Below are 27693 nucleotides of genomic sequence, written 5' to 3'. Positions count from 1 at the left end.
TCCCGGCGTGCTCCAAGCATCCTTTGGTATCCAGGTGTGCTCCGAGCATCCTTTGGCATCCCAGTGTGCTCCAAGCATCCTTTGGTATCCCGGTGTGCTCCGAGCATCCTTTGGCATCCTGGTGTGCTCCGAGCATCCTTTGGCATCCCGGTGTGCTCCGAGCATCCTTTGGTATCCAGGTGTGCTCTGAGCATCCTTTGGCATCCTGGTGTGCTCCGAGCATCCTCCAGCATCCTAGTGTGCTCCGAGCATCCTTTGGTATCCCGGTGTGCTCCGAGCATCCTCCAGCATCCTGGTGTGCTCCGAGCATCCTTTGGTATCCCGGTGTGCTCCGAGCATCCTTTGGCATCCCGGTGTGCTCCGAGCATCCTTTGGCATCCCGGTGTGCTCCGAGCATCCTTTGGTATCCGGGTGTGCTCCGAGCATCCTCCAGCATCCCCGTGTGCTCCGAGCATCCTTTGGCATCCCGGATCCAGCGTGCTCGAGCATCCTTTGGTACCCTGGTGTGATCTGAGCATCCTCCAGCTCCGACATCCCCCCAGCTCCCATCTCCGCCTCCCTTCCCGTCGGTGCCCATCACCCATGTGGAAGGGGGGGGCCCCGTCCGTGTTTGTCCTTTATCCCCCCCCCCGCACACGCATGTGAGACCGCGCCGCAGCAGCACCGCTATCGAGCAATGAATAAACCACCACCACCAGCCTGGACCCCATCGCCTCCTCCCTCAATGGGAACACCGGGAATGGGGACAAGGGGGTCCCATGGCTGCTGCCCCCCCCCCCCCCTCCCCAAAAAATGGGGTCTGACCCCCCCCAAGCGTAAAGGCAAAGATGAAGCCATGGGGAGAAGGGATCCCTTTAATACCGGCTTGGGTGGGTGGGGGGGACACGACCCGCTCGTCACGCGTGAACACGCGTGTTCCGTGTGGTGCAAAGGGTGCAGGAGTGCCCCCCCCCCCCCCTTTATCCCCTTCCCGTGTCCATGTGTGCACATGCCCCCCCCCCCCATGGTGCATGTGTGTGCGCATCACACGTGTGGGATGTGGGGGGGGGGCAGCTCCCTCTGCCCCCCCCCCCCCCAAGGGATGGGGGTGCAGTGGGGGGGGTGTCACCCATTGGGGGTGGGGGGAGGCAGGGGATGGGGGGGGGGGCAGCCCGGCTGCCCCTTGTCCCCACAGCCCCCCCCGGGGGGACCTGCCCTGGGGGAGCCCCACAGCGGCCGCTGGCGTCTAGAAAAGGCTCTCATAGAAAAGGGGAGGTGGCAGCTCCGGAGGGGGGGGGGGGAGGGCCTGGGGGCAAAGGGGGGCAGCGATGGGGCAAGGGAGCCCCATGGGGAGGGGGTCGTTCCCCCGTGTCCCCCCCCCCCCAAAATCTCCAGCCCCAGCGATGCCCCCCCTGCACCCCCGTCACTGTCCTCTGGGTGGCGCTCAAGGACCTGCGGGGTGGTCCCAGTGCTCCCCCCCCCCCCCCTTGCCCCAATGTCCCAGTACAGCTCCCCAGTGCTCCCATTAACCCCATTGCCCCCATTAACCCCATTAACCCCATTAACCCCATTGCCCCCATTACTCCCCATTGCCCCCTCTTGCCCCCATTAACCCCCTTGCCCCCATTACTCCCCATTGCCCCCTCTTGCCCCCATTACTCCCCATTGCCCCCATTACTCCCCATTGCCCCCTCTTGCCCCCATTAACCCCATTGCCCCCATTAACCCCATGAACCCCATTGCCCCCATTACTCCCCATTGCCCCCCTTGCCCCCATTAACCCCGTTGCTCCAGTGCCCCCATTGCCCTCATTACCCCCATTGACCCCTTGTCCCCATTGCCCCACATTGCCCCCATTATCCCCTTGGTCCCCATGCCCCCATTACCCCCATTAATCCCATTACCCCCCTTGCCCCCATTAGCCCGATTGCCCCCTTGCCCCCATTGTCCCCATTGCCCCCATTGCCCCCTTGGCCCCATTGCCCCCATTACCCCCATTACCCCCATTACCCCCCTTGCCCCCATTACCCCCCTTGCCCCCATTTACCCCCATTACCCCCATTACCCCCATTGCCCCATTGACCCCATTGCCCCCCTTGCCCCATTACCCCCCTTGCCCCCATTGCCCCCATTACCCCCCTTGCCCCCATTGCCCCCATTACCCCCATTGCCCCCATTGCCCCCATTGCCCCCATTACCCCCATTGCCCCCCTTGCCCCCATTGCCCCCATTACCCCCCTTGCCCCCATTGCCCCCATTACCCCCATTACCCCCCATTCCCCCCATTTCCCCCATTCCCCCATTGCCCAGCACTCACCTACTGGCCTCCTGCAGCCCCTTTCCCGGTGCCTTCCTTTGGTGCTCTGTGGGTGCCCTCCTTGGCCTGGCTCCGTCTCCCATCCCCGGGGGTCCCTGTGGGTGCTGGGGGGTGAGCCCCTTCCCCCCCCCCCCTTAAACCCCCTTTAACCCCTCCCCTCCTCATTGCCCCCATTGCTCTCACCAGGGCCGGGATCCCCTTGGTGCTTGGGGCTGGCGCTGCCGTCCCCCCCCCGACAATGGGGGGCTCCTTCCTCCTCCTCCTCCTCTTCCTCCCCTGGCTCCTGCTTGCAGAGGTGATGCTCCACCATCATCTGCAGCTCTGCCGGGCGGGGGGGGGCACTGGTGACCGTCCCCATGCTCCCCCCCCCACCTCCCACCTTCCACTCTGCCCCATGGGCACCCCCTAAGTGCCCCGTGTCCCCCCCCCCAAATTACCTTTCATGGTGGGGGTGCTGCGGGAAACCTTCTTCCTCTGCCGGGGGGACATGGCCAGGCCTGACTGAGGGAGGGGGCTTCAGTGAATGGGGGGGGACCCATAGGGGTACCCCCACCCCATAGAGGCAGCACCTACCTTGAGCAAGGGGTTGGGCAGCCGGTCCTCATCGATCTCTATGGGGGGGGACACAGAAGGACCGAGGGGTCAGGATGGGTGCTGGGCTCCATCCTGCATCCCCAATGGTGGGATACAGGAGGACCAAGTGATGGGTGCTGGGTTTCATCCTGATTCCCAATGGTGGGATACAGAAGGACCAAGTGATGGGTGCTGGGCTCCATCCTGCATCCCCCCAATGGTGGGACACAGAAGGACCAAGTGATGGGTGCTGGGTTTCATCCTGCATCCCCAATGGTGGGATACAGGAGGACCAAGTGATGGGTGCTGGGCTCCATCCTGTATCCCCAATGGTGGGATACAGGAGGACCAAGTGATGGGTGCTGGGTTTCATCCTGCATCCCCAATGGTGGGATACAGAAGGCCCAAGTGATGGGTGCTGGGTTTCATCCTGCATCCCCAATGGTGGGATACAGGAGGACCAAGTGATGGGTGCTGGGTTTCATCCTGATTCCCAATGGTGGGATACAGAAGGACCAAGTGATGGGTGCTGGGCTCCATCCTGCATCCCCAATGGTGGGATACAGGAGGACCAAGTGATGGGTGCTGGGCTCCATCCTGCATCCCCAATGGTGGGATACAGGAGGACCAAGTGATGGGTGCTGGGCTCCATCCTGCATCCCCAATGGTGGGATACAGGAGGACCAAGTGATGGGTGCTGGGCTCCATCCTGCACCCCAATGGGAGGCACCATGGGACCCCCAGCATCACCAGCACTCCCTATGTCGCCATGGCAACCAGCATCCAACCCCTCATGCCCTCAACACTATGGGGCTGCATCCTGAGCCCTATAAGTGATGCTGAGCCCCACGGAGCTGATCCATTCGGTGGGGGGGGGGGTTGGGGGGCCGTGCCTGCCCCCAAAGGCCACGTTCCGGGCTGGGGGCACTGAAATGTCACCGGGGGGGGGGGGGCCCCGTGCCTGTGGCTCCGGTGTCGCTGGCACGGTCCCATCCAGGCAGCTGCTGCCCAGGGAGATGGATGGGGGGAGCCTGGGAGCGGGCACAGGGATGTGGGGATGGTGCCAGGCTGGGGGGGGGGGCAGGATGAGACCCGGTGCGGGGTCCTGAGCCTCATATGGGGGGTTCTGAGCGTCATATGGGGGGTCCTGAGTGTCATATGGGGGGTTCTGAGTGTCATATGGGGGTCCTGAGCCTCATATGGGGGGTTCTGAGCGTCATATGGGGGGTTCTGAGTGTCATATGGGGGGTCGTGAGTGTCATATGGGGGGTCCTGAGTGTCATATGGGGGGTCCTGAGTGTCATATGGGGGGTTCTGAGTGTCATATGGGGGTCCTGAGCCTCATATGGGGGGTCCTGAGTGTCATATGGGGGGTTCTGAGTGTCATATGGGGGGTCCTGAGTGTCATATGGGGGGTACTGTCTGTCATATAGAGGGTCCTGAGTGTCATATGGGGGGTTCTGAGTGTCATATGGGGGGTCCTGAGCGTCATATGGGGGGTTCTGAGTGTCATATGGGGGGTTCTGAGTGTCATATGGGGGGTCCTGAGCGTCATATGGGGGGTTCTGAGTGTCATATGGGGGGTTCTGAGTGTCATATGGGGGGTTCTGAGTATCATATGGGGGGTCCTGAGTGTCATATGGGGGGTTCTGAGCGTCATATGGGGGGTTCTGAGTGTCATATGGGGGGTACTGTGTGTCATATGGGGGGTTCTGAGTGTCACATAGGGGGTCCTGAGTATCATATGGGGGTCCTGAGTGTCATATGGGGGGTTCTGAGTGTCATATGGGAGTCCTGAGTGTCATATGGGGGGTCCTGAGCATCATATGGGGGGTTCTGAGCATCATATGGGGGGTTCTGAGTGTCATATGGGGGGTCCTGAGTGTCATATGGGGGTCCTGAGTGTCATATGGGGGGTTCTGAGTGTCATATGGGGGGTCCTGAGTGTCATATGGGGGGTTCTGAGTGTCATATGGGGGGTCCTGAGTGTCATATGGGGGGTTCTGAGTGTCATATGGGGGGTACTGTCTGTCATATAGGGGGTCTTGAGTGTCATATGGGGGGTTCTGAGCATCATATGGGGGGTCCTGAGTGTCATATGGGGGGTCCTGAGTATCATATGGGGGGTTCTGAGTGTCATATGGGGGGTCCTGAGTGTCATATGGGGGTTCTGAGTGTCACATAGGGGGTCCTGAGTGTCATATGGGGGTCCTGAGTGTCATATGGGGGGTTCTGAGTGTCATATGGGGGGTCCTGAGTGTCATATGGGGGGTTCTGAGTGTCATATGGGGGTCCTGAGTGTCATATGGGGGGCTCTGAGTGTCATATGGGGGTCCTGAGTGTCACATAGGGGGTCCTGAGTGTCATATGGGGGGTCCTGAGTGTCATATGGGGGGTTCTGAGTGTCACATAGGGGGTCCTGAGTGTCATATGGGGGTTCTGATTGTCATATGGGGGGTTCTGAGCGTCATATGGGGGGTCCTGAGCATTGTATTGGGGGGGGCCTGGCAATCACATGGGGCAGGGGGGCCTGAGCATCCTATAGGGGGGTCCCTGAGCATCTTATGGGGGGGCCCTGAGCATCTTATGGGGGGTCCCTGAGCATCTTCTAAGCTGTTCCTGAGCATTAAATGGGAAAGAGGGGGTCCTGAAGCATCCTACTGGGGGGTCCCATAGCACCATATGGGGGGGTCCCATAGCACCATATGGGGGGGTCCCATAGCACCATATGGGGTCCCCGAGCACCCCCCCGGGGTCCCTGCATGGGGTCGCACCTGGGGATGACTGGTCACTGCTCAGCACCAGGTTGGCAGGGGTCGGTCGGCGCCTTCGGATCTGCAATGGGGACGGGGGGGGACGACACAAGGGGGAGAATGAGGACCCCAAAACCCCCCCCCCGCACCCCAAAACCCCCCCTCCCCATCCCCAAGGTTCCCCCCCCGTGTCCTTGTCCCCAAGGTGGTGGTGGTGGCCCCATGGCCCCCAGCCAGGGCTCCATGCCCGGGGGCTCCATGCCCGGACACTTGTGCCCCATAAATCATTCCCTGATCCCAGGCAGTGCCAGTGGGAGCAGGGCCTGTCCCAGGAAGGGCTGGGGGGGCATCGGGGCTGGGGGACGTCAGTGTGGGGACATCGATGTGGGGACATTGATGTGGGGACATCGATGTGGGGACATCAGTGTGGGGACATTGGGGATGGGGACATCAATGTGGGGACATTGGGGATGGGGACATCAATGTGGGGACATCAATGTGGGGACATTGATATGGGGACATCAATGTGGGGACATCAATGTGGGGACATGGGGCTGGGGGACATCGATGTGGGGACATCGATGTGGGGACACCAATGTGGGGACATCAATGTGGGGACATCGATGTGGGGACATCAATGTGGGGACATCAATGTGGGGACATGGGGCTGGGGGACATCAATGTGGGGACATTGGGGCTGGGGGACATCAATGTGGGGGCATCGATGTGGGGACATCGATGTGGGGACATCGATGTGGGGACATTGATATGGGGGCATCGATGTGGGGACATTGATATGGGGGCATCGATGTGGGGACATCAGTGTGGGGACATTGATGTGGGGACATTGATATGGGGACATCAATGTGGGGACATCGATGTGGGGACATTGATGTGGGGACATCGATGTGGGGACATCAATGTGGGGACATCGATGTGGGGACATTGGGCTGGGGGACATCAATGTGGGGACATCGATGTGGGGACATTGATATGGGGACATCGATGTGGGGACATTGGGGCTGGGGGACATCAATGTGGGGACATTGATGTGGGGGCATCGATGTGGGGACATCAATGTGGGGACATTGGGGCTGGGGGACATCAATGTGGGGACATTGATGTGGGGGCATCAATGTGGGGGCATCATTGGGGACATTGGGGACATCAATGTGGGGACATTGATGTGGGGGCATCAATGTGGGGACATTGGGGATGGGGACATCAATGTGGGGACATCGATGTGGGGACATCAATGTGGGGACATTGGGGATGGGGACATCAATGTGGGGACATCGATGTGGGGACATCGGTTCTTGGGGACACCAATGTGGGGACATCAGAGCTTGGGGACATCAATGTGGGGCCATCAATGTGGGGACACTGATGCCTGGGGCCATCAAGGCTTGGGGACACCGGTGCTTGGGGATGTCAATATGGGGCCATGATTGTGGGGCCATCAATATGGGGACACCAGGGCTTGGGGACACCGGTGCTTTGGGGCCATCAATGTGGGGACATTGATGATTGGGGCCATCAATATGGGGCCATCAATATGGGGAGACCAGGGCTTGGGGACACCGGTGCTTTGGGGCCATCAGTGTGGGGCCATCAATATGGGGACATCGATGATTGGGGCCATCAATGTGGGGCCATCAATGTGGGACCACCAATATGGGGACACCAGGGCTTGGGGACACCGGTGCTTTGGGGACATCAATGTGGGGACATCAATGATTGGGGCCATCAATGTGGGGCCATCAATATGGGGACACCAGGGCTTGGGGACACCGGTGCTTTGGGGCCATCAATGTGGGGCCATCAATGTGGGGCCATCAATGTGGGGCCATCAATATGGGGACACCAGGGCTTGGGGACACCGGTGCTATGGGGCCATCAATGTGGGGACATCGATGATTGGGGCCATCAATATGGGGCCATCAATATGGGGACACCAGGGCTTGGGGACACCGGTGCTTTGGGGCCATCAATGTGGGGCCATCAATGTGGGGCCACCAGTGCTTGTGGCCATCGATGTGGGGCCACCGATGTCCCTCCGCACCCCCAATGCCCTTGCCCAAGGTCACCCGGAGCATCCCCCCCCCCCCAAGCGCCTTCAATGGGGTTTGGTGGCCCCGGTGCCAGCGCCGCTCCTCGGCCCCTTTCCCCACTGACCCAGTGACTGAGCTCCCTAATGAGGCGGGCTGCCTAACGAGATGCTAATGAGATGCTAATGAGGCGCTAATGAGGCCGGCAGGGTGGAAGTCCCTTCCTTGTCCTCCCTCCTTTCCCCATCTCACCCCCCCCCCCCCCCCGGAGCATCTTCTCCTCGGCCCCGTTGCCATAGAAACCCGCGATGTGGATTTAAACGGAGCTAGGGGGAGCCGGGAATACCGGGAATACCGGGAATACCGGGAATCACCCATGGGCACCCTGCGCAGGCTCCAACCCCCCCCCCCCCCACCTCGCACACAGCGATGGGGCTGGGACCCCCCCCAGGGCTGGGCCTGGGGAAGGCCGAGCCAGCAGCGCGGTGTGGGGCTGGGTGTGGGGCTGGGTGTGGGGCTGGGTGTGGGGCTGGGGACACCGGTGGCACCCACTCAAGGTCACCCGGGCAGGGACGAGCACCCCTCGTTGTGCCCCCCCCACACACACACAACGAGGGGTCCGGGTGCCCCAATGGCCTGAAGGGGAGGAGCTGGTGCTTCCCCATTGCAGCCCTGCCTCCATCCCATCCCTCCCTGCATCCTTCCCTCCCTCTATGCCTCCATCTCTCCACCCATCTCCCTGCCTCCCTCCCTCCTTCCATCCCTTCCTGCCTCCCTCCCTCCCTCCGTGCTTCCATTCCTCCCTCCCTCCATCCCTGCCTCCATCCCTCTCTCCCCCCTTCCTTCCATCTCTCCCTGCCTCCATCCCTCCCTGACTCCATTCCATTCCTTCCCTCTCTCCATCCTTTCCTCTGCCGTGCCATCCACCTCTGTCTCTCCCTCCCTCCCACCCTGCTTCCCTCCCTATCTCCATCCCTCCCTGTCTCCATCCCTCCCTCCCTCCCTATCTCCATCCCTCCCTGTCTCCAACCCTCCCTGTCCCCATCCCTCAATGCTTAGCCTCCCTCTCTCCATCCCTCCCTCCATCTCTGTCTCCATCCCTATCTCAATCCCTCCCTGCCTAACTCCCTCTCTCCATCCTCCCTCCCCCCCATCTCCATCCCTCCCTGTCTCCATCCCTCCCTCCATCCTTCCCTATGTCCATCCCTATCTCCCTCCATCCCTATGTCCCTCTCTCCCTCCCTATCTCCCTCCCTCCCTATCCCCATCCCTCCCTATCTCCCTCCATCCCTATCTCCATCTCTCCCTATTTCCATCCCTCCCTCTCTCCCTCTCTCCCTATCTCCCTCCCTATCCCCATCCCTCCCTATCTCCATCCCTCCCTCTCTCCCTCCCTATCTCCATCCCTATCCCCCTCCCTCACTATCTCCCTCCATCCCTCCCTCCCTCCCTCCCTATCTCCATCCCTCCCTATCCCCATCCCTCCCTATCCCCATCCCTCCCTATCTCCCTCTCTCCCTATCTCCCTCCCTATCCCCATCCCTCCCTATCTCCATCCCTCCCTCTCTCCCTCCCTATTTCCATCCCTATCCCCATCCCCCCTATCCCCATCCCTCCCTATCTCCCTCCATCCCTCCCTCCCTCCCTATCCCCATCCCTACCTATCTCCCTCCCTATCCCCCTCCCTATCCCCATCCCTATCTCTCCCTCCCTATCCCCATCCCTCCCTATCTCCCTCTCTCCCTATCTCCCTCCCTATCCCCATCCCTCCCTATCTCCATCTCTCCCTACCACCCTCCCTATCCCCATCCCTATCCCCATCCCTCCCTCCCTATCTCCATCTCTCCCTATCTCCCTCCCTATCCCCATCCCTATCCCTATTCCTCCCTCCCTCCCTCCCTCCCTCCCTCCCATCCCCTCCCGTCCCAGGCTCCTCTCCCTTCCGCCGCTATTTTTAGCTCCATCTCCACCATCGATTCAGGGCAGCGGGAGCGGGGCCCGGGCCGCGCTGGGATCGGGATCGGGAATGGGCCGAGGGATCCGGCCGGGAGCAGGGCCGGGGGGGGGGGGGGGGTGCTCACCGGGGGACAGGGGTGGGGGTTAAGGAGCTCCATGGGGCCGAGCCCCACAGGACACGTGGCAGGGGGGGACAGGAGCGAGCCCCCCCCATTGTGGGGAGCCCGCAGCCCTGCAGGGACCCCCAAAAGAGCCCTGAAAACGTGGGGGGGGGGGGGGAGCATCCCCGCCAGGCACCAGGATGGGGCTGAATCCCCCCCCCCCGGGGAGGGGAAACTGAGGCAGGGTCCGGCCGAGCCCCCCCCCATAGCATGGTTGGGGGGGGGGGCAATGGGGGTCCCTGCTCCTCCTGCACCCGCCGGCTCCTGCCCTCACTTTGGGGGGGGGGGGATGAGGACCCCCAAGTGCGTGCCTGCATTTGGGGGGGGGACACCAAGCTGCTGTCACAGGGGGACCCCCCATTACCCCCCATCAGCATCATCCTTGAGACCCCACTGAGCTTCACACCCCGGTGATGGGGGGGGACCGGCCAAGACCCCCCCCCCCCCCCTTGTCCCCTGCATCCCCCAGGGTGTTGGGGGGCAGAGAGAGGGGTCCCCCGTCCCCCCCCCCATCGCCCACCCCATTGGGTCCCCTCCACCTGGAAGGACCCAGAGGAAGGTTTTTGGGGGGGGGGACACACCGAAACCCAACACCCAGCCCTGGGCGTCGTAAGGAGCCCGCACATGGCCCTGGTTCCCCCCCCCCAACCCCCGGTACCCAGCGGGGCCAGCGCCGCCCCGATACCGCGGTGATGGCCGCGGCCGCTCCCGGTGCCTCCGCCGCGCCCTTCCCGTGCCCGCATCTCCACCGCCATCCCCGGTCCCTCCGAACCTGCTCGGCCGCCTCCGGGTCCAGGTGCGGCTCCAGCAGCGGCACCGTGAACTGGATCTTACGGGGGCTGTTGGGTTCCATAACGGGCGGCGGCGGCGGCTCCGGTGGCTCCCGGTGGCTCCCGGTGGGTCCCGGCCCCGGCCCCGCCCCGGGCCCCGCCCCGGCCCCTGGTCCCGGTGCACGGACGGGCGGTGGGACCCGGGGCGGGGACAGAGGCGGGGACACAGGGGATGGGCACCGGGACCGGGAGCTGGGGTGGGAGCGGGGACACGGGGACGGATACAGGGGTGGACACAGGGATGTGGGATGGACACGGGGATGGATACAGGGGTGGACACGGGGATGGGCACGGGGGTGGATACAGGGATATGGGATGGACACGGGGATGGATACAGGGATATGGGATGGACACAGGGATGGATACAGGGGTGGACACGGGGATGGATACAGGGGTGGACACAGGGGTGGACACGGGGATGGATACAGGGGTGGATACAGGGACATGGGGGTGGACACGGGGATGAGGCACGGGGACGCAGGGATATGGGGATGGACACGGGGATATGGAGATGGACACAGGGACGGATACAGGGATGGACACAGGGATGGATACAGGGATGGATACAGGGGTGGATACAGGGATATGGGATGGACACAGGGATGGATACAGGGATGGATACAGGGATATGGGGATGGACACAGGGACACAGGGATGGGCACAGGGACACAGGGACATGGGGGTGGACACAGGGATGGATACAGGGATGGATACAGGGATATGGGCACAGGGACATGGGGATGGACACAGGGCTATGGGGATGGACACGGGGATGGGCATGGGGACACGGGGATGGACACAGGGATGGACACAGGGATGGAGACAGGGACATGGGGATGGACACAGGGATATGGGGATGGACACAGGGATGGATACAGGGATATGGGGATGGACACAGGGACACGGGGATGGATCCAGGGACACAAGGACAGGCACACAGACAGCTCCCGGGATACAGGGATGGCCACAAGGATGGAGCCAGGGACAGACCCACGGACATAGATCCCAGGACAAAAGGATACAAACAGGGACACAAGGATGGGCTCCGGGACACAGGGATGGACACAGGGACATAGATTCTGGGATGCAGGGATGGATGCAGGGATAAAGGGACATAGATCCCGGGATACAGGGATGGACGCAGGGACACAGGGATGGCCACAGGGGCAGGCCCTGGGATGGGCAGCAGGCAGCAGGAGTGACCCACACATACCAGTACCCCCCCCATGTGCCTCCCCCCCCTTGCCATGTACCCAGATCACAGGGACAGGGCTGGTGCTTTTTGGGGTGTCATCCCCCCTCCCGCACCCCCTTATGTGTCCTAATGGGGGTCCCTCAGTGGGGTGGCACTGATTTGGTCCAGGAGGGGTCATGGGGCCAGCCCCATGCTTGGGGATGGACACAGGGATTGGGGGGGGGGGGCTGCATGGGGGCACCCTAAAAAGAGAGGATGGGGGGGGGGCATCACACACACACACACAGAGGGGTTGGGGGTCTGCAGGGTGTCCTGCATGGGGCTGCACCCCATAGGCATGATGCATCCTATACCCCATAGTATTTGGGTCGGGGGGGGGGGCCCCCCCTCTGCTGCAGGAGCCATAAGTGCGTGTCCCATCACTTATTCATGCCGGGATCCGGGAGGAAGGAGCCCTTAAGTAGGTCAAGCAGGAATGTGGGAAGCGATGGGGGCTGGTCCAGAGGACCCCCCCCACCCCACCCCAGCACCCATCATCAGCACCCATCAGCACCCATCAGCACACACAGGCAGGGTGCTGGGGTGCAGGTAAAGGTGCTGCTGCAGGGGAGGTGCTCCCCCCCCAAACCCCCTTCATGGTCCTATCCGTGTCCCTGATCCCATGGGATGCAGCCAATGTTCATTAGGGATGTGCGAAGGGATGGACCCATCCCCCCCCACCCCGATCCTGGGGGGAAATCCCTAATCCCAGGGTTTAATCCTGCCTCATCCTGGATCCTTCCCATAGGGATGCTCCATACAGATCCCCTGCTCCATCCCAAACCCTCCTGGCCTCCCTCATCCTGGGGGTCCCTCAGGAACGGAGCCGGATGAAGGGACCGTGTCCATCCTTCCCATGGGATGTGCTGGGTGATCCCAATCCCGATCCCCCCCCCCTTTCTCCCGCAGGGCTGGACGTGCCAAAGGAACAGTTAATTCCAGCCTTCACCCACAAGCGCTCCCGGGCTAAAAATAGCCCCATTCCCGGAGATCCTTGGCCTTTTATGACGGGATCCCGGCTCCGGTTGTGTGTGTGTGGGGGGGGATCCGGAAGGACCAGGGATGCCCCCGTGATGTCCCCATTGGAGGTGAGCACCGCGGGGTCCCCCGGTGGGATTTGGGGGGGGGTCATTCCATCCTCATCCTCATCTTCCTCCTCCTCCTTGGCCTGCTCCTCATCTCCCTCCTCCTCGCCCTCCTTTTCTTTCTCCTTCTCCTCTTTGTCCTCTTCCTCATCCTCCTTCTCTTCCTCTCTTCTTCATCCTCCTTCTTGCTTGTCCTCCTTATCCTCCTCTTCCTCCTTATCCTCTTCTTCATCCTCCTCTTCCTTGGCCCCTTATCCTCCTCTTCCTCTCTTTCCACTCTTCCTCCTTCTTCTCCTCCTCCTCCTTCTCTTCCTCTCTTCAAACCTCCTCTTCCTTGTCCCCCTTAACCTCCTCTTCCTCTCTTTCTTTCCCCTCTTCCTCCTGTTCCTTCTTTTCCTCCTCCTCCTCCTTCTCTTCCTCTCTTCTTCATCCTCCTCTTCCTTGTCCTCCTTCTCCTCCTCTTCGTCCTCCTCCTCCTTCTCCTTCTCGTTCTCCTTCTCGTTCTCCTTCTCCTTCTCCTTCTCCTTCTCCTTCTCGTTCTCCTTCTCCTTCTCCTTCTCCTTCTCCTTCTCCTTCTCCTTCTCCTTCTCCTTCTCCTTCTCCTTCTCCTCCTCCTCCTCCTCCTCCTTCTCTTCCTCTCTTCTTCATCCTCCTCCTCCTCCTCCTCCTCCTCCTCCTTCTCCTCCATCTCCTTCTCCTCCTCCTCCTTCTCCTCCATCTCCTCCTCCTCCTCCTTCTCCTTCTCCTTCTCCTCCTCCTCCTCCTCCTTCTCCTTCCCCTTCCCCTTCCCCTTCTCCTTCTCCTCCTCCTCCTCCTCCTCTTCCTCTCTTCTTCATCCTCCTCTTCCTCGTCCTTCTCCTTCTCCTTCTCCTTCTCCTTCTCCTCCTCCTTCTCGTCCTCTGTTCTTCATCCTCCTCCTCCTTGTCCTCCTTATCCTCCTCTTCCTCTTTCTTTCCCCTCCTCCTCCTCCCTCCTTCTCTTCCTCCTTCCCCTCTTTATCCCTTCCCCTCACCCTCCCCTTCCTCCTCCTCCTCCTCCTCCTCTCCAAGCCCCCCCCAAGCCTTTGATGCCCCCCATTGGAGCCTTTCAGCCCCCATTGGGGGCAGGACCCAGGGGCACCATGGGGTGGCTCTGGCTGTCACCGTCCACCCCCCCCCTGCCCCACGTCATCCCCCCCATGGCGGATGTGGGCCCCATTTGAGGTTTGCCGTTGACTTCTCCCCATTTCCTCCTCCAAGCACATGAGCTCCCTCGGCCCCACTGACACCGGGGCCGCCGTGGGGCAGCTCAGGGCCCCTTGCCCCACATAGAGCATCCCTTGCCTCCCCCCCCCCCCCCTTCCCCCAACACCGGTGAGCTCCAGAGGGGTTTGGGGCTGGTTTGGCCCCATAGGGATGGGGATGGAGGGGATGGAGATGGGGGGGGGACACGTGGCAGGGCTATGGGGGTGATGGGGAGAGGGGATTCCTGCATCCGGAGCAGATGGGAAAGGCTTTTGTGGGAGCAGAGGGGATGGGGTTGGGATGCTCCAGGACACAGAGCCCCAGCTTGGTGATCCCATTGGATCTGGGAGCTGTTGGTGCTCCCCAGGATGCTCACAGCATCTCCCAGGGCTCTGTGGGGCCTAGGATGGGGTTGAAGCTGGACCGGGATGCTGCTGCTGCCGGGGGTGAATGGGGCTGGGATGGTCCCACTCCAGCGATGGCTGGATGGGGATGCTCCTGCTCCGGCAATGCTCATCCATAGGGATGCATGTGGAACATGTGGATGGCTCCAGAAACCCATCCCTGTGCCTATGGGGTCTGCCTGGGCTGTGGGGTCCCTGTCCCCAACCAGGAGCTGTGCTGAGGGGGCTCAGGATGAGGGATGGAGATGAGGGAATGCTTCAGGAGCTCACCAGGGATGTGGGGCTCTGCTGTGCTTTGGGGATGTAGGACGGGGATGGGGTGGGATGGGGATGAGGATGGGAACGGGATGGGGATGGATGGGGATGGATGGGGATGGGATGGGGATGGGATGGGGATGGGGATGGGATGGGGACGGGATGGGGATGGGATGGGGATGGGATGGGGATAGAATGGGGGTGGGATGGGGATGGGATGGAGGTGGGATGGGGATGGGATGGGAATGGGATGGGAATGGGATGGGATGGAATGGGGATGGGATGGGGGTGGAATGGGGACGGGATGGGGACAGGATGGGGATGGGATGGGGATGGGGATGGGGATGGGATGGAATGGGGATGGGATGGGGGTGGGATGGGGACGGGATGGGGACGGGATGCGGATGGAATGGGGATGGGGATGGGGGTGGGATGGGACAGGAATCCCCTCTCCAGTGAGGAAGTTCCAACCCCACCCCTGGTCCAGCTCATCCTTATCTCAGCTCCAGCAGCTCCATCCCCATCCTCCCCCCCCCCCCCCCCCCCCTCCTCCTCCCCATCCCATCGGCACCCAGACCCCCCCCTTTGTGGAGCACCCCATGGACCCCCCCCCCTCCCCCCATTCCCTCTCCCATAGGGACACCCCCAGCCATGGAGGCCACGTCCGTGCTCAGCCCCTCACCGTGGCAGCGGCGCCGCGCCTGGGTCCGGCAGAGCCGGAGCTGGAGGAATTCGATGCTGGCGCTCGAGGACGCGGCCTCTGCCCCATGGGACGACCCCGACCCACAGCCGCCCCACGGCCCCCTTGCAGGTCAATGGGGATGCCCCGGGAATGGGGGGCCCCGAGGCGTGCGCCCCATGGGTGCCTTCCCAAGGGCAGGAAGCGCAGGCGGGAAGATCGAGCTGTGGCTGCGGGAGTGCGGGTGAGCGGCGGCGTTCCCAGTGGGAATGGTGCCGTGGGGAGAGGGAAAGGGGGGGGGGGGGTGATGCTCATGGGTCCTCATGGAAGGCCTGCACCCAAGCGGGCAGAGGGGTGCTGGTGGGAAGGAGGGAATGGGAGCAAGGAATGGGGTGGGATGGAAGGGAGATGAAAGCGCCATGGGCAGGGGGGGCTCCTGCAGTGAGCCCATTCCAGGGGCCCAGAACGCTCGCTGGGAAGAGCTTCTGCATAAGAGCTCATCCCAATCTCCCCCTGTCCTGTCCCTGCATCCCTTGGGCAAGGCCCCTTTTCCTATTGGATCCCCTTGTCCTGTCCCTGCATCCCTTGGCCAAAGGCCCTTTTCCTATTGGATCCCCCTGTCCTGTCCCTGCATCCCTTGCCCCAAACCCCTTTTCCATTGGATCCCCTTGTCCTGTCCCTGCATCCCTTGCCCCAAACCCCTTTTCCATTGGATCCCCTTGTCCTGTCCCTGCATCCCTTGGCCCAAACCCCTTTTCCTATTGGATCCTCCTGTCCTGTCCCTGCATCCCTTGCCCCAAACCCCTTTTCCTATTGGATCCCCTTGTATTGTCCCTGCATCCCTTGGGCAAGGCCCCTTTTCCATTGGATCCCCCTGTCCTGTCCCTGCATCCCTTGCCCCAAACCCCTTTTCCATTGGATCCCCTTGTCCTGTCCCTGCATCCCTTGCCCCAAACCCCTTTTCCTATTGGATCCCCTTGTCCTGTCCCTGCATCCCTTGGCCCAAACCCTTTTCCATTGGATCCCCTTGTCCTGTCCCTGCATCCCTTGCCCCAAACCCCTTTTCCTATTGGATAGCCCTGTCCTGTCCCTGCATCCCTTGCCCCAAAGCCCTTTTCCTATTGGATCCCCTTGTCCTGTCCCTGCATCCCTTGCCCCAAACCCCTTTTCCTATTGGATCCCCTTGTCCTGTCCCTGCATCCCTTGCCCCAAACCCCTTTTCCTATTGGATCCCCCTGTCCTGTCCCTGCATCCCTTGGGCAAGGCCCCTTTTCCTATTGGATCCCCTTGTCCTGTCCCTGCATCCGTTGGCCCAAACCCCTTTTCCTATTGGATCCCCTTGTCCTGTCCCTGCATCCCTTGGGCAAGACCCCTTTTCCTATTGGATCCCCTTGTCCTGTCCCTGCATCCCTTGGCCCAAACCCCTTTTCCTATTGGATCCCCTTGTCCTGTCCCTGCATCCCTTGCCCCAACCCCCTTTTCCTATTGGATCCCCTTGTCCTGTCCCTGCATCCCTTGGCCCAAACCCCTTTTCCTATTGGATCCCCTTGTCCTGTCCCTGCATTCCTTGGCCAAAGCCCCTTTTCCTATGGGATCCCCTTGTCCTGTCCCTGCATCCCTTGGCCCAAACCCCTTTTCCTATTGGATCCCCTTGTCCTGTCCCTGCATCCCTTGGCCCAAACCCCTTTTCCTATTGGATCCCCTCGTCCTGTCCCTGCATCCCTTGCCCCAGTGCCCCTTTTCCTATTGGATCCCCTCTGAGCATCCCACCAAGCCCAAACCCCATCTCCTTGCTCCCCATCCCCTGCATCCCATTCCCCCCTGCCCATCCTGCTGTTCCCAGCTCTCCCATCCCACCTCCATCCCCTTCGGGACAGGGTGATGTGACCAAGGCTCTGCTCTGGTCCAGGTCATCCCTTGAGGTCCCACCAGAGGAGCCGGGCTTGCCGGGTCCCCAGGGTGCGTTGCCTTGGTCCCCATGGTTCTCCTGGGGTACCTCTGGTCCCTCTGTGTCCCCAAAGCCCTTGGGTGCAGGGGAATGGCCCTTGAGGACCACGGGACCCATCCCTGTGGCCCCACATCTCATCCCACACCATTGCAGGGTATGGAAGCACTGGGACCAGCTTCGAGGATGACCTGACCCTGGGAGCTGAAGGTACCAGCACCCCTAGGGTGTCATTGCCCTTCCATTGCCACCAGCAGCAGCTTCTCCTGCAGGAGATGGGGCTGGGCTGCCCCCGAGCTCTGTGTCCATGGGGTGGGATGCGTGTGGCCCCACACATCCCCATCTCGCTCCTCTCTGCCCCCTTTTCCAGCTCTCCTGCTTCCAGGGAGCAGCAAGGCCATGAGCAGGTGAGGTTTGGGGTCCTAGGTTGAGGCTGGTGGGGATCTGGGGACCACTGTCCCCATGCACCCATTGGCATCATCCCCATCCCCATCCCCATTCTCATCCCCTTCACCATCTCCATACCCATCCCCATCCCCACCCCATCCCCATCCACATCCCACCCCTTCCCACCCCCATCCCACCCCTTCCCACCCCATCCCCATCCCCATCCATCCCCACCCCATCCCCATCCCCATCCCCATCCCCATCCCCATCCCCATTCCATCCCCATCTCAACCCCATCCCATCCCATCCCCATCCCAATCCCACCCCATCCCCACCCCATCCCCATCCCCATCCCCATCCCCACCCCATCCCACCCCATCCCCATCCCCATCCCCATTCCATTCGCGATCGCGATCTCTCTCCCGATCCCCATCGCCATCTCATTCGCCATCCCCATCGCCATCCCCATCGCCATCCCCATCCCCATCCCCATCCCATCCCCATCCCCATCCCCATCCCCATCCCCATCCCCATCCCCACCCCATCCCCATCCCCATCCCCACCCCATCCCCATCCCCATCCCCATCCCCATCCCCACCCCATCCCCACCCCATCCCCATCCCCACCCCATTCCCACCCCCATCCCCATCCCCATCCCACCCCGTTCCCACCCCATCCCCATCCCACCACAGGGCCAAACGCCTCAGCCTGGGCCACAGCACAGCTTCCAGCCTCACCACCAAGACCAGCTCCAGGTAGAACCTAGAGAGGGGTGTGTGTGTGTGTGTGTGTGTGTCTTCGAGGGGTGCTTGGGCTCCCCCGTTGGTGATGCTCACCCCTATGGGGCTGCCCCACATCCCCGCAGCATCTCCGAGGTGCTGGAGCGCTGGGAGGCGGATGCTGAGGAGATCCTCTCCGAGCTGGGCTTCGTGCCGAGCGAGCCGGGTACCGCATCCCGGGTCCCCGTGCGGTTCTTCACGGCTCCATCCCGCGCCAAGGGCATCGACTTCCAGCTCTTCCTCAAGGCCCAAGTGCGGCGCATGGAGATGGAGGATCCCTGCTTGACGCTGGCCAGTGAGCGGCGCCTGCCCCCCCGCCCTGATCCCATGGGATTCACCCCATTGGGAATGAGGCTCCAGTTTCCCACCTCCCTTTGTCCTTCCCAGGTCGCTTCCAGCAGGTCCAGGCTCTGGCCACCACGGCCGATGCCTTCTTCTGCCTCTACTCCTACGTGTCCCGGAGCCCCGTGCGGCGCCTGTCCCCCTCCTGCTGCTCCAGGGCTCATCCCGACATTCCCAACATCCACATCCCAACATCCCAACCCGGAGCCCTCTCGCCCGTGCAGCGCTTGAAGAGAGCCGTGGCCACCATGTGCCTCTACGCACCCCCAAGGGATGAAGGCAACCCCCCGGGGCCCCCCATCCAGCCCGGTGCTATGGGGCCGGGGCTGGAGCCATCCCGGTGGGATGCAGGTGATGCCCTGGAAGGATGGAGAAGGGATGCGGATGGGGTCCATCCTGGTGCTGCATGGGGACCCCCGGAGCTGCCCTGTCCCCATAGCGGGGGGTTATTGGGTACCCCGATGGTGGTGGCACATGGGGACAGGGATGCTCCGTGTGCTCCAGAGTGGGAGCAGCATGGACCGGGCACGGCTGCTGGGTGGCAATGGGGCACCTTGTCCCCAGCGCCGCATCCCCATGGCAGCAAAGTGTGGGTCCCCCCCCAGCAGCCATGGGACAAGGGGGACTCCGGCTTCGGCTCTGGCTCCTATGGGACCTGGCTGGGGTGGAAAGCGGGGTCCCATGGGTGCCACATGGGTGCTACCTTGCACCCGGACACACCAAGGGCTGGTGGCCACCGGGCTTGGAGCAGGGGCCAGCGCTGGGGGAGGCAGAGGGACACGGGGATGCTCCCATCACCCCAAGGACCCACCAGGGACTCCTTTGAGGTGGAGGAGGTGAGGAGAGATACCAGGGTGATGGGGGGGTACCAGGGTGATGGGGGGGTACCAGGGTGATGGGGGGTACCAGGGTGATGGGGGGTACCAGGGTGATGGGGAGGTACCAGGGTGATGGGGGGTACCAGGGTGATGGGGGGGTACCAGGGTGATGGGGGGGTACCAGGGTGATGGAGGGGTACCAGGGTGATGGGGGGTGCCAGGGTGATGGGGGGTTACCAGGGTGATGGGGGTTACCAGGGTGATGGGGGGGTACCAGGGTGATGGGGGGTACCAGGGTGATGGGGAGGTATCAGGGTGATGGAGGGATGCGAGGGTGATGGGAGGGTACCAGGGTGATGGGGGGGTACCAGGGTGATGGAGGGGTACCAGGGTGATGGGGGGATGCCTTGCACACGCATGGAGAGGGATGCAGTGATTTACACACATGTGCCGCTCCTCACCCATCCTGCTGCAGGTGCTGAGTGTCAGTGAGGAGGATGATGATGATGATGATGATGGTGATGATGATGATGATACTGATGATGATGATGGTGATGGTGATGCCCACAAGGAACCCATCCGGTCCCTCCATCCCTCCGCTGCCATCCGCAGAAGTAAGTTCTTGGGGTTTCCCATAATGGGAGGGCAGCGCGTGTCCCATGGGTCCCCATACGTGTCCCCATATGTGCCCCACGTGTCCCCATACGTGTCCCCATACATGTCCCCATACATGTCCCATGTATCCCCATGCGTGTCCCACACGTCCCATGTGTTCCCATACATGTCCCCACGTACCCCTATACATGTCCCACGTGGCCCCATGTGTCGCACGTGTCTCCATACATGTCCCACGTGCCCTCATACCTGTCCCATGTGTCCCCATATGTGTCCCACGTGTCCCCATACCTGTCCCCATCCATGTCCCCATACCTGCCCCATACATATCCCCATACCTGACCCCATACCTGCCCCATACCTGTCCCCATCCATGTCCCGATCCATGTCCCCATCCATGTCCCACGTGTCCCCCTACCTGCCCCATACCTGTCCCCATCCATGTCCCCATACTTGTCCCCATCCATGTCCCCATCCATGTCCCCATACCTGCCCCATACCTGTCCCCATCCATGTCCCCATGTCCCCATCCATGTCCCCATACCTGCCCCACACCTGTCCCCATCCATGTCCCCATACCTGTCCCCATACCTGCCCCATACTTGCCCCATACCTGTCCCCATTCATGTCCCCATCCATGTCCCCATACATATCCCCATACCTGCCCCACACCTGTCCCCATCCATGTCCCCATACCTGTCCCCATACCTGCCCCATCCATGTCCCCATCCATGTCCCCATCCATGTCCCCACACTATCCATGTCCCCATACGTCCCATCCATGTCCCCCATGTCCATGTCCCCATCCACATCCATGTCCCCATACCTGTCCCCACACCTGCCCCATACTTGCCCCATCCTGTCCCCATGTCCCCATCCCTGTCCCCATACCTGTCCCCATCCATGTCCCCATCCATGTCCCCATCCATGTCCCCATACCTGTCCCCATACCTGTCCCCATACCTGTCCCCATCCATGTCCCCATCCATGTCCCCATCCATGTCCCCATACCTGTCCCCATCCATGTCCCCATCCATGTCCCCACACTTGTCCCCATCCATGTCCCCATACGTGTTCCCATCCATGTTCCCATCCATGTCCCCATACCTGTCCCCATCCATGTCCCCATCCATGTCCCCATCCATGTCCCCATCCATGTCCCCATACCTGCCCCATCCATGTCCCCATCCATGTCCCCATACCTGCCCCATCCATGTCCCCATACCTGTCCCCATCCATGTCCCCATACCTGTCCCCATCCATGTCCCGATCCATGTCCCCATCCATGTCCCACGTGTCCCCCTACCTGCCCCACACCTGTCCCCATCCATGTCCCCATCCATGTTCCCATCCATGTCCCCATCCATGTCCCCATACATATCCCCATACCTGTCCCCATACCTGCCCCATACATGTCCGCATCCCCGTCCCCACGTGTGTCCCGTGCCCCACACCCAGGTTTCCTGCCCCCCGCCAGCAGCGGGCCCTCGGACAGCAGCGGCTCCGGGGAGGAGGCGGTGCCGGGGCTCAGCTCCCAGCCCAGGGCCTGAGGCCACCGCAGAGGGACCCAGGGGGGGCCCGGGGGCACCGCTGGGTGCTGGGACCCTGGCACTGCTGCTACGCGTGCACTGGGTGTACACGTGTGTGTGTGTGTGTGTGCACGTGTGTGTGTGTGTGTGCACGTGTGCGGATGCACATGTGTGTGTGCACGTGTGTGTGAGTGTGTACATGTGTGGTACACGTGTGTGTGTGCACGTGTGTGTGCATGTGTGTGTGTGTGCACGTGTGTGGATGCACATGTGTGTGTGCACGTGTGTGTGAGTGTGTACATATGTGGTACACGTGTGTGTGTGCATGTGTGTGGATGCACATGTGTGTGTGCACGTGTGTGTGTGCACGTGTGTGTGCACGTGTGTGTGCACGTGTGTGTGTGTGCACGTGTGTGTGTGTGCACGTGTGTGGATGCACATGTGTGTGTGCACGTGTGTGTGACTGTGTACATATGTGGTACACGTGTGTGTGTGCACGTGTGTGTATGTACATGTGTACACATGTGTGTTTACACGTGTGTGTGTATGTACATGTGTACACATGTGTGTGTATGTACATGTGTACACGTGTGTGTATATGTACATCTGTACACGTCTGTGTGTATATGTACATGTGTACACGTGTGTGTATATACATGTGTACACGTGTGTGTATATGTACATGTGTACACGTGTGTGTATGTACATGTGTACACGTGTGTGTATATGTACATGTGTACACGTGTGTGTATATGTACATCTGTACACGTGTGTGTATAAACATGTGTACACGTGTGTGTGTTTGGCACCGAATTCCTTTCGACTCAGGACTTTTGCCAGGGCTGGGTCAGGGCCAGGGGATGTCCCCATCCCCCCATCCCCATCCCCATGACATGTCTCCATCCCCATGCTCTCCATCCCCATAGTGTCTCCATCCCCATCCCCATAGACATGTCTCCATCCCCATGGACGTGTCTCCATCCCCATCCCCATAGACATGTCTCCATCCCCATAGATGTGTCTCCATCCCCATAGACGTGTCTCCATCCCCATCCCCATAGACGTGTCTCCATCCCCATAGACGTGTCTCCATCCCCATAGACATGTCTCCATCCCCATCCCCATAGACGTGTCTCCATCCCCATCCCCATAGACGTGTCTCCATCTCCATAGACGTGTCTCCATCCCCATCCCCATGGACGTGTCTCCATCCCCATCCCCATGGACGTGTCTCCATCCCCATCCCCATAGACGTGTCTCCATCCCCAACCTCATGGACATGCCCCCATCCCCATGGACATGTATCCATCACCATAGACATATCCCCATCCCCAACCCCATGGACGTGTCCCCATTCCCATTGATGTATCCCCATCCTGATCCCCATGGACGTGCCCCCATCCCCATGGATGTGCCCCCATCCTCATGGACGTGCCCCCATCCCCATGGACATGTATCCATCACCATGGACATATCCCCATCCTGATCCCCATGGACGTGCCCCCATCCCCATGGACGTGCCCCCATCCCCATGGACATGTCCCCAAACCCAGCCCTGGCTCTTGGGGACACCACTTGCACTTTGATCACCCGTGTGACACTAGGAATGGGATCTGTTGGGTGAAATAAAGCTCCCAAAGGACTGCGGCTGCCTCCATCCCTGGATGGGGGGATCCAGCCCTATGGACCCCATAGCCCACCCCAGCTCAAGGGCTCATGGATTCGTGTTTGGCTTCTCCATCTTCAGGCCCCTCCTACGCCTCCCTCTTGTTTCCTTATGGGGCATCTCGTGACTTCCTGGTTCTTCCCCTTCCTGCCCCGTATCTCATGGGCTCCACGCTCCTCATCTGCCCCATGGGATGTGGGCACCAGAAGGAAACCACACGGAGATGATGCTGGCTCCATTCCTTAACCCCTCCTTTGCTGCTGCCGCCGTCGGTGCCTTTTGTCCCCAATGATGTGGGCCCCATCCCCATGGACATCAGCCCCCTTTGGACCACATCAAGGTCCAGATCCGTTCCTGGCCCCCTAAACCCATGCAGGGATGGGGAGAAGAGCCCCATAACCTCAGCAAGGAGCCAGCACCACCGTGGTCCCTCATCCTCTCCTGGTCCTCTGGTCCAGGAGCCTCCGGGCAGGGGACAGGATGGACCAACAAACCCCAGCACTTCCCTATGGAGAGCAGCCAAAGATGGGATTATCCTGGCTTAGCCCCACGGCCCCTCCGGCTCCCGCAGCCCAACCATGGGTCCTGAACAGGGGGGGATATTCCCAACGTGCCAGGGATGCTCCGTGCTGGCTCCTGCTGCCCACGGATGAGCTTCATCCACATCCCTGCTGCTCTAGAGGGGACCCCCCAAGCCGGGATGCTCCTGCTCCTATGGAGCCCTCCTGGTCCTTCATCCCAGAAACAGAGCCTGGGCATTGGGTGCAGCCCGGATGGGGATTCCAGAAGCCTTCGGCTCCATCCTCGGAGCACGCCTGGAGCTCAGGGTGCCCCATCCCCGCGGACACTTGAGACCATCCCCATCCCAGTGGGGAAGAGACCGGGACGAGGCTCCAAACCTTGGTCGATGGGGACCAAAGCGCTGGCGGCACCGGGCTGCGTGGGGCCATCTTCATCCAGCCTCACCGCTGAGCCCAAAGAGCAAGGGTTTCATCCCAACGCAGGGAAACCGAAGCCCTCGGTGCTCCTGAGCCCGGTTTGAACGCGGCGACGGCCGAATGCGATGGCATGGAGCAAACCCCAAGGGCGCAGCGCCAGGAGGAGGTGTTCCCACACTGGGGCTTGGCTGCTCTCCCCCCAGAGCACTTGGAGCACCCCACAGCCCGCATCCGGGTGCTGCAATCCTGCCCCGGGAGCTTCCCCTCACCCCCTTTCCCCCCTCCCCGCAATGAATGGGATGCTCTGAGGAACAGGATCCAAGCAGGATACGAGGCACAAATCCTCCCTCGGGCACCGGGCACGGGAACCCCATGGAGCCGTTCCCTGACCTCCAGCCAGGAGGCGGCCAAGGGACCGGGGGGTGATTTATGGGCGCAGCGCTCAATGGGGAGCTCCGGGCTCTTGCTGGGATGCTCCCGACCCCCCGTCCTGCGGGATTCCCATTGGAATCAAGGGCTCGGGCCCCTGCGGAGCACGGGACTTGCGGGATGAGCAGCGCGGAGCCGGTGCCAGCGGAGCCGGCTTGGATGCAGCCCTCGGCAGGGATGAGGTGGCTGAGGTGTGGGAGCAGCTTCCCACGGGAGGCAGGAGCTGCCTGGGAGGCTGGGAATGGGCCAGGAGCTGCAGACGTGGTTCTGCAGCTGGGAACGGGCTTGGTGGGGGCTCCTGGCCACTGCCGGCAGCGCCCATCCACAGCCAGCAGAGCCCCATCCACTGCTAACAGCGACCCATCCACTGCTAACAGCGCCCCATCCACTCCTAACAGCGCCCCATCCACTCCTAACAGCGCCCCATCCACTCCTAACAGCACCCCATTCACTCCTAATAGCGCCCCATCCACATCCAGCACCCCATCCACTCCTAATAGCACCCCATGCACTCCTAACAGCGCCCCATCCACTCCTAACAGCGCCCCATCCACTCCTAATAGCACCCCATTCACTCCTAATAGCACCCCATCCACTCCTAATAGCACCCCATTCACTCCTAATAGCAACCCCTCCACATCCAGCATCCCATCCACTCCTAATAGCACCCCATCCACTCCTAATAGCACCCCATCCACTCCTAATAGCACCCCATTCACTCCTAATAGCACCCCATCCACTCCTAATAGCAACCCCTCCACATCCAGCATCCCATCCACTCCTAATAGCACCCCATCCACTCCTAATAGCACCCCATCCACTCCTAATAGCACCCTATTCACTCCTAACAGCACTCCATCCACTCCTAATAGCACCCCATCCACTCCTAATAGCATCCCATCCACTCCTAATAGCACCCCATTCACTCCTAATAGCACCCCATCCACTCCTAATAGCACCCCATCCACTCCTAATAGCACCCCATTCACTCCTAATAGCACCCCATCCACTCCTAACAACACCCCATTCACTCCTAATAGCACCCCATCCACTCCTAATAGCACCCCATCCACTCCTAATAGCACCCCATGCACTCCTAATAGCACCCCATCCACTCCTAACAGCACCCTATTCACTCCTAATTGCACCCCATGCACTCCTAATAGCACCCCATTCACTCCTAATAGCACCCCATGCACTCCTAACAGCACCCCATTCACTCCTAATAGCACCTTATCCACCCTACCATTACCCCATCCATATCCAGTATCACCCTGTTCACTCCTGATAGCACCCCATCGACCCCAGCATCACCCCATTCACCCCAGCATCACTCCATCCACATCCAGCATCACCCTATCCACATCCAGCATTGGGGCTGGTTTGGGTGCATTGGGGTTGGTTTGGGTGCTCTGGGGTTGGTTTGGGTGCACTGGGGCTGGTTTGGGTGCACTGGGGCTGGTTTGGGTGCACTGGGGCTGGTTTGGGTGCACTGGGGCTGGTTTGGGTGCATGGGGCTGGTTTGGGTGCATTGGGGTTGGTTTGGTTGCACTGGGGTTGGTTTGGGTGCATTGGGGTTGGTTTGGGTGCATTGGGGTTGGTTTGGGTGCATCGGAGTTGGTTTGGGTGCATTGGGCCTGGTTTGGGTGCATGGGGGCTGGTTTGGGTGCATTGGGGTTGGTTTGGGTGCATTGGGGTTGGTTTGGGTGCATTGGGGTTGGTTTGGGTGCTCTGGGGTTGGTTTGGGTGCATTGGGGCTGGTTTGGGTGCATTGGGGCTCATTTGGGTGCATTGGGGCTGGTTTGGGTGCATTGAGGGGATGTGATGGGATGGGATGTGATGGGATGGATGGATGGGATGGGATGGATGGGATGGGATGGGATGCAATGGGATGGGATGTGATGGGATGGATGGGATGGGATGGGATGAATGGGATGGGGCAGATTAGATGAGATGGGATGGATGGGATGCAATGAGATGCAATGGGATGGATGGGATGGGATGGGATGGATTGGTTGGGATGGGATGGATGGGATGCAATGAGATGCAATGGGATGGATGGGATGGGATGGATTGGTTGGGATGGGATGGATGGGATGGGATGGGATGGATGGGATGGATGGGATGTGATGGGATGGATGGGATGGTTGGGATGGATGGGATGGGATGGATGGGATGGGATGGGATGGGTTGCAATGGGATGGATGGGATGGAATGGGACGGATGGGACAGATTGGATGGGATGGGATGGAATGGCATGGGTTGCAATGGGATGGATGGGATGGAATGGGACGGATGGGATGGGATGGATGGGCTGAGACAGACAGGACATGCAGCAGGTCAGGCTTTGCTTTATTGATGCCTTTGGAGCGTTGCGGGTTCAGAAGAGGCGTGGGAGGAACTGGGAATGAACTGGACCCAGCAGCACGGAGCTGGTGCAGAGCAAGGAGGGCTTGGGATGAGGAGGGGACACATCCTGATCCCCACGGAGCACCTGGGGGGGACCCAAAGGGAGGAGGAGCCGGGCCGGGGGCTCCAATGGCACCAAAGAGGGCTCCAGGTGAGCCAAGGAGACACAGGGGGTGTGGAGGGGAACGGGAAGGGACGAGGGGAGGGTTTATGGGATGTAAAGGGGGTTTGGTGTGGTGGGAGGTGGGTTTATGGGATGTAAAGGGGGTTTGGTGGGGTGGGAGGTGGGTTTATGGGGTGTAAAGGGGGTTTGGTGGGGTGGGAGGTGGGTTTATGGGG

At 61.1% G+C, this 27693-nt stretch overlaps 3 protein-coding genes across 3 annotated transcripts; 2 read left to right on the top strand and 1 right to left on the bottom strand.

Annotated features, from left to right (window-relative positions):
* Positions 1 to 2281: 2281 nt before the first annotated feature.
* On the bottom strand, positions 2282 to 10699 carry PPP1R1A (protein phosphatase 1 regulatory inhibitor subunit 1A). Its single transcript, XM_062637199.1, has 6 exons — positions 10560 to 10699; positions 5644 to 5704; positions 2870 to 2907; positions 2734 to 2797; positions 2480 to 2617; positions 2282 to 2391 (listed from the first exon to the last, which is right to left on the bottom strand). Exons 1-6 carry the CDS (start codon positions 10638 to 10640, stop codon positions 2297 to 2299), a joined length of 477 nt encoding a protein of 158 aa, XP_062493183.1. The 5' UTR covers positions 10641 to 10699; the 3' UTR covers positions 2282 to 2296.
* Positions 10700 to 12909: 2210 nt separating this feature from the next.
* Positions 12910 to 19339, top strand: TESPA1 (thymocyte expressed, positive selection associated 1; the record flags this gene model as incomplete). Its single annotated transcript, XM_062637202.1, has 8 exons — positions 12910 to 12939; positions 15456 to 15741; positions 17407 to 17456; positions 17599 to 17652; positions 17813 to 17849; positions 18522 to 18584; positions 18695 to 18903; positions 18996 to 19339. Coding segments are annotated over exons 2-8 (1029 nt in total), but the record flags the coding sequence as incomplete, so codon positions are not given.
* Positions 19340 to 19343: 4 nt separating this feature from the next.
* LOC134173322 (uncharacterized) lies at positions 19344 to 21947 on the top strand. Its single transcript, XM_062637198.1, has 3 exons — positions 19344 to 19786; positions 20244 to 20382; positions 21842 to 21947. The coding sequence occupies exons 1-3, from the start codon at positions 19412 to 19414 to the stop codon at positions 21931 to 21933; spliced, it is 606 nt and encodes a 201-aa protein (XP_062493182.1). The 5' UTR covers positions 19344 to 19411; the 3' UTR covers positions 21934 to 21947.
* Positions 21948 to 27693: the final 5746 nt, after the last annotated feature.

This window comes from Pezoporus occidentalis, unplaced genomic scaffold, assembly GCF_034315485.1.
Source record: "Pezoporus occidentalis ecotype Australia unplaced genomic scaffold, CSIRO_AGI_Poc_V1 ctg509, whole genome shotgun sequence".
Taxonomy (NCBI): domain Eukaryota; kingdom Metazoa; phylum Chordata; class Aves; order Psittaciformes; family Psittacidae; genus Pezoporus; species Pezoporus occidentalis.
Note: the sequence above shows the minus strand (reverse complement) of the source record. Positions and strands in the feature narration are given on the sequence as shown.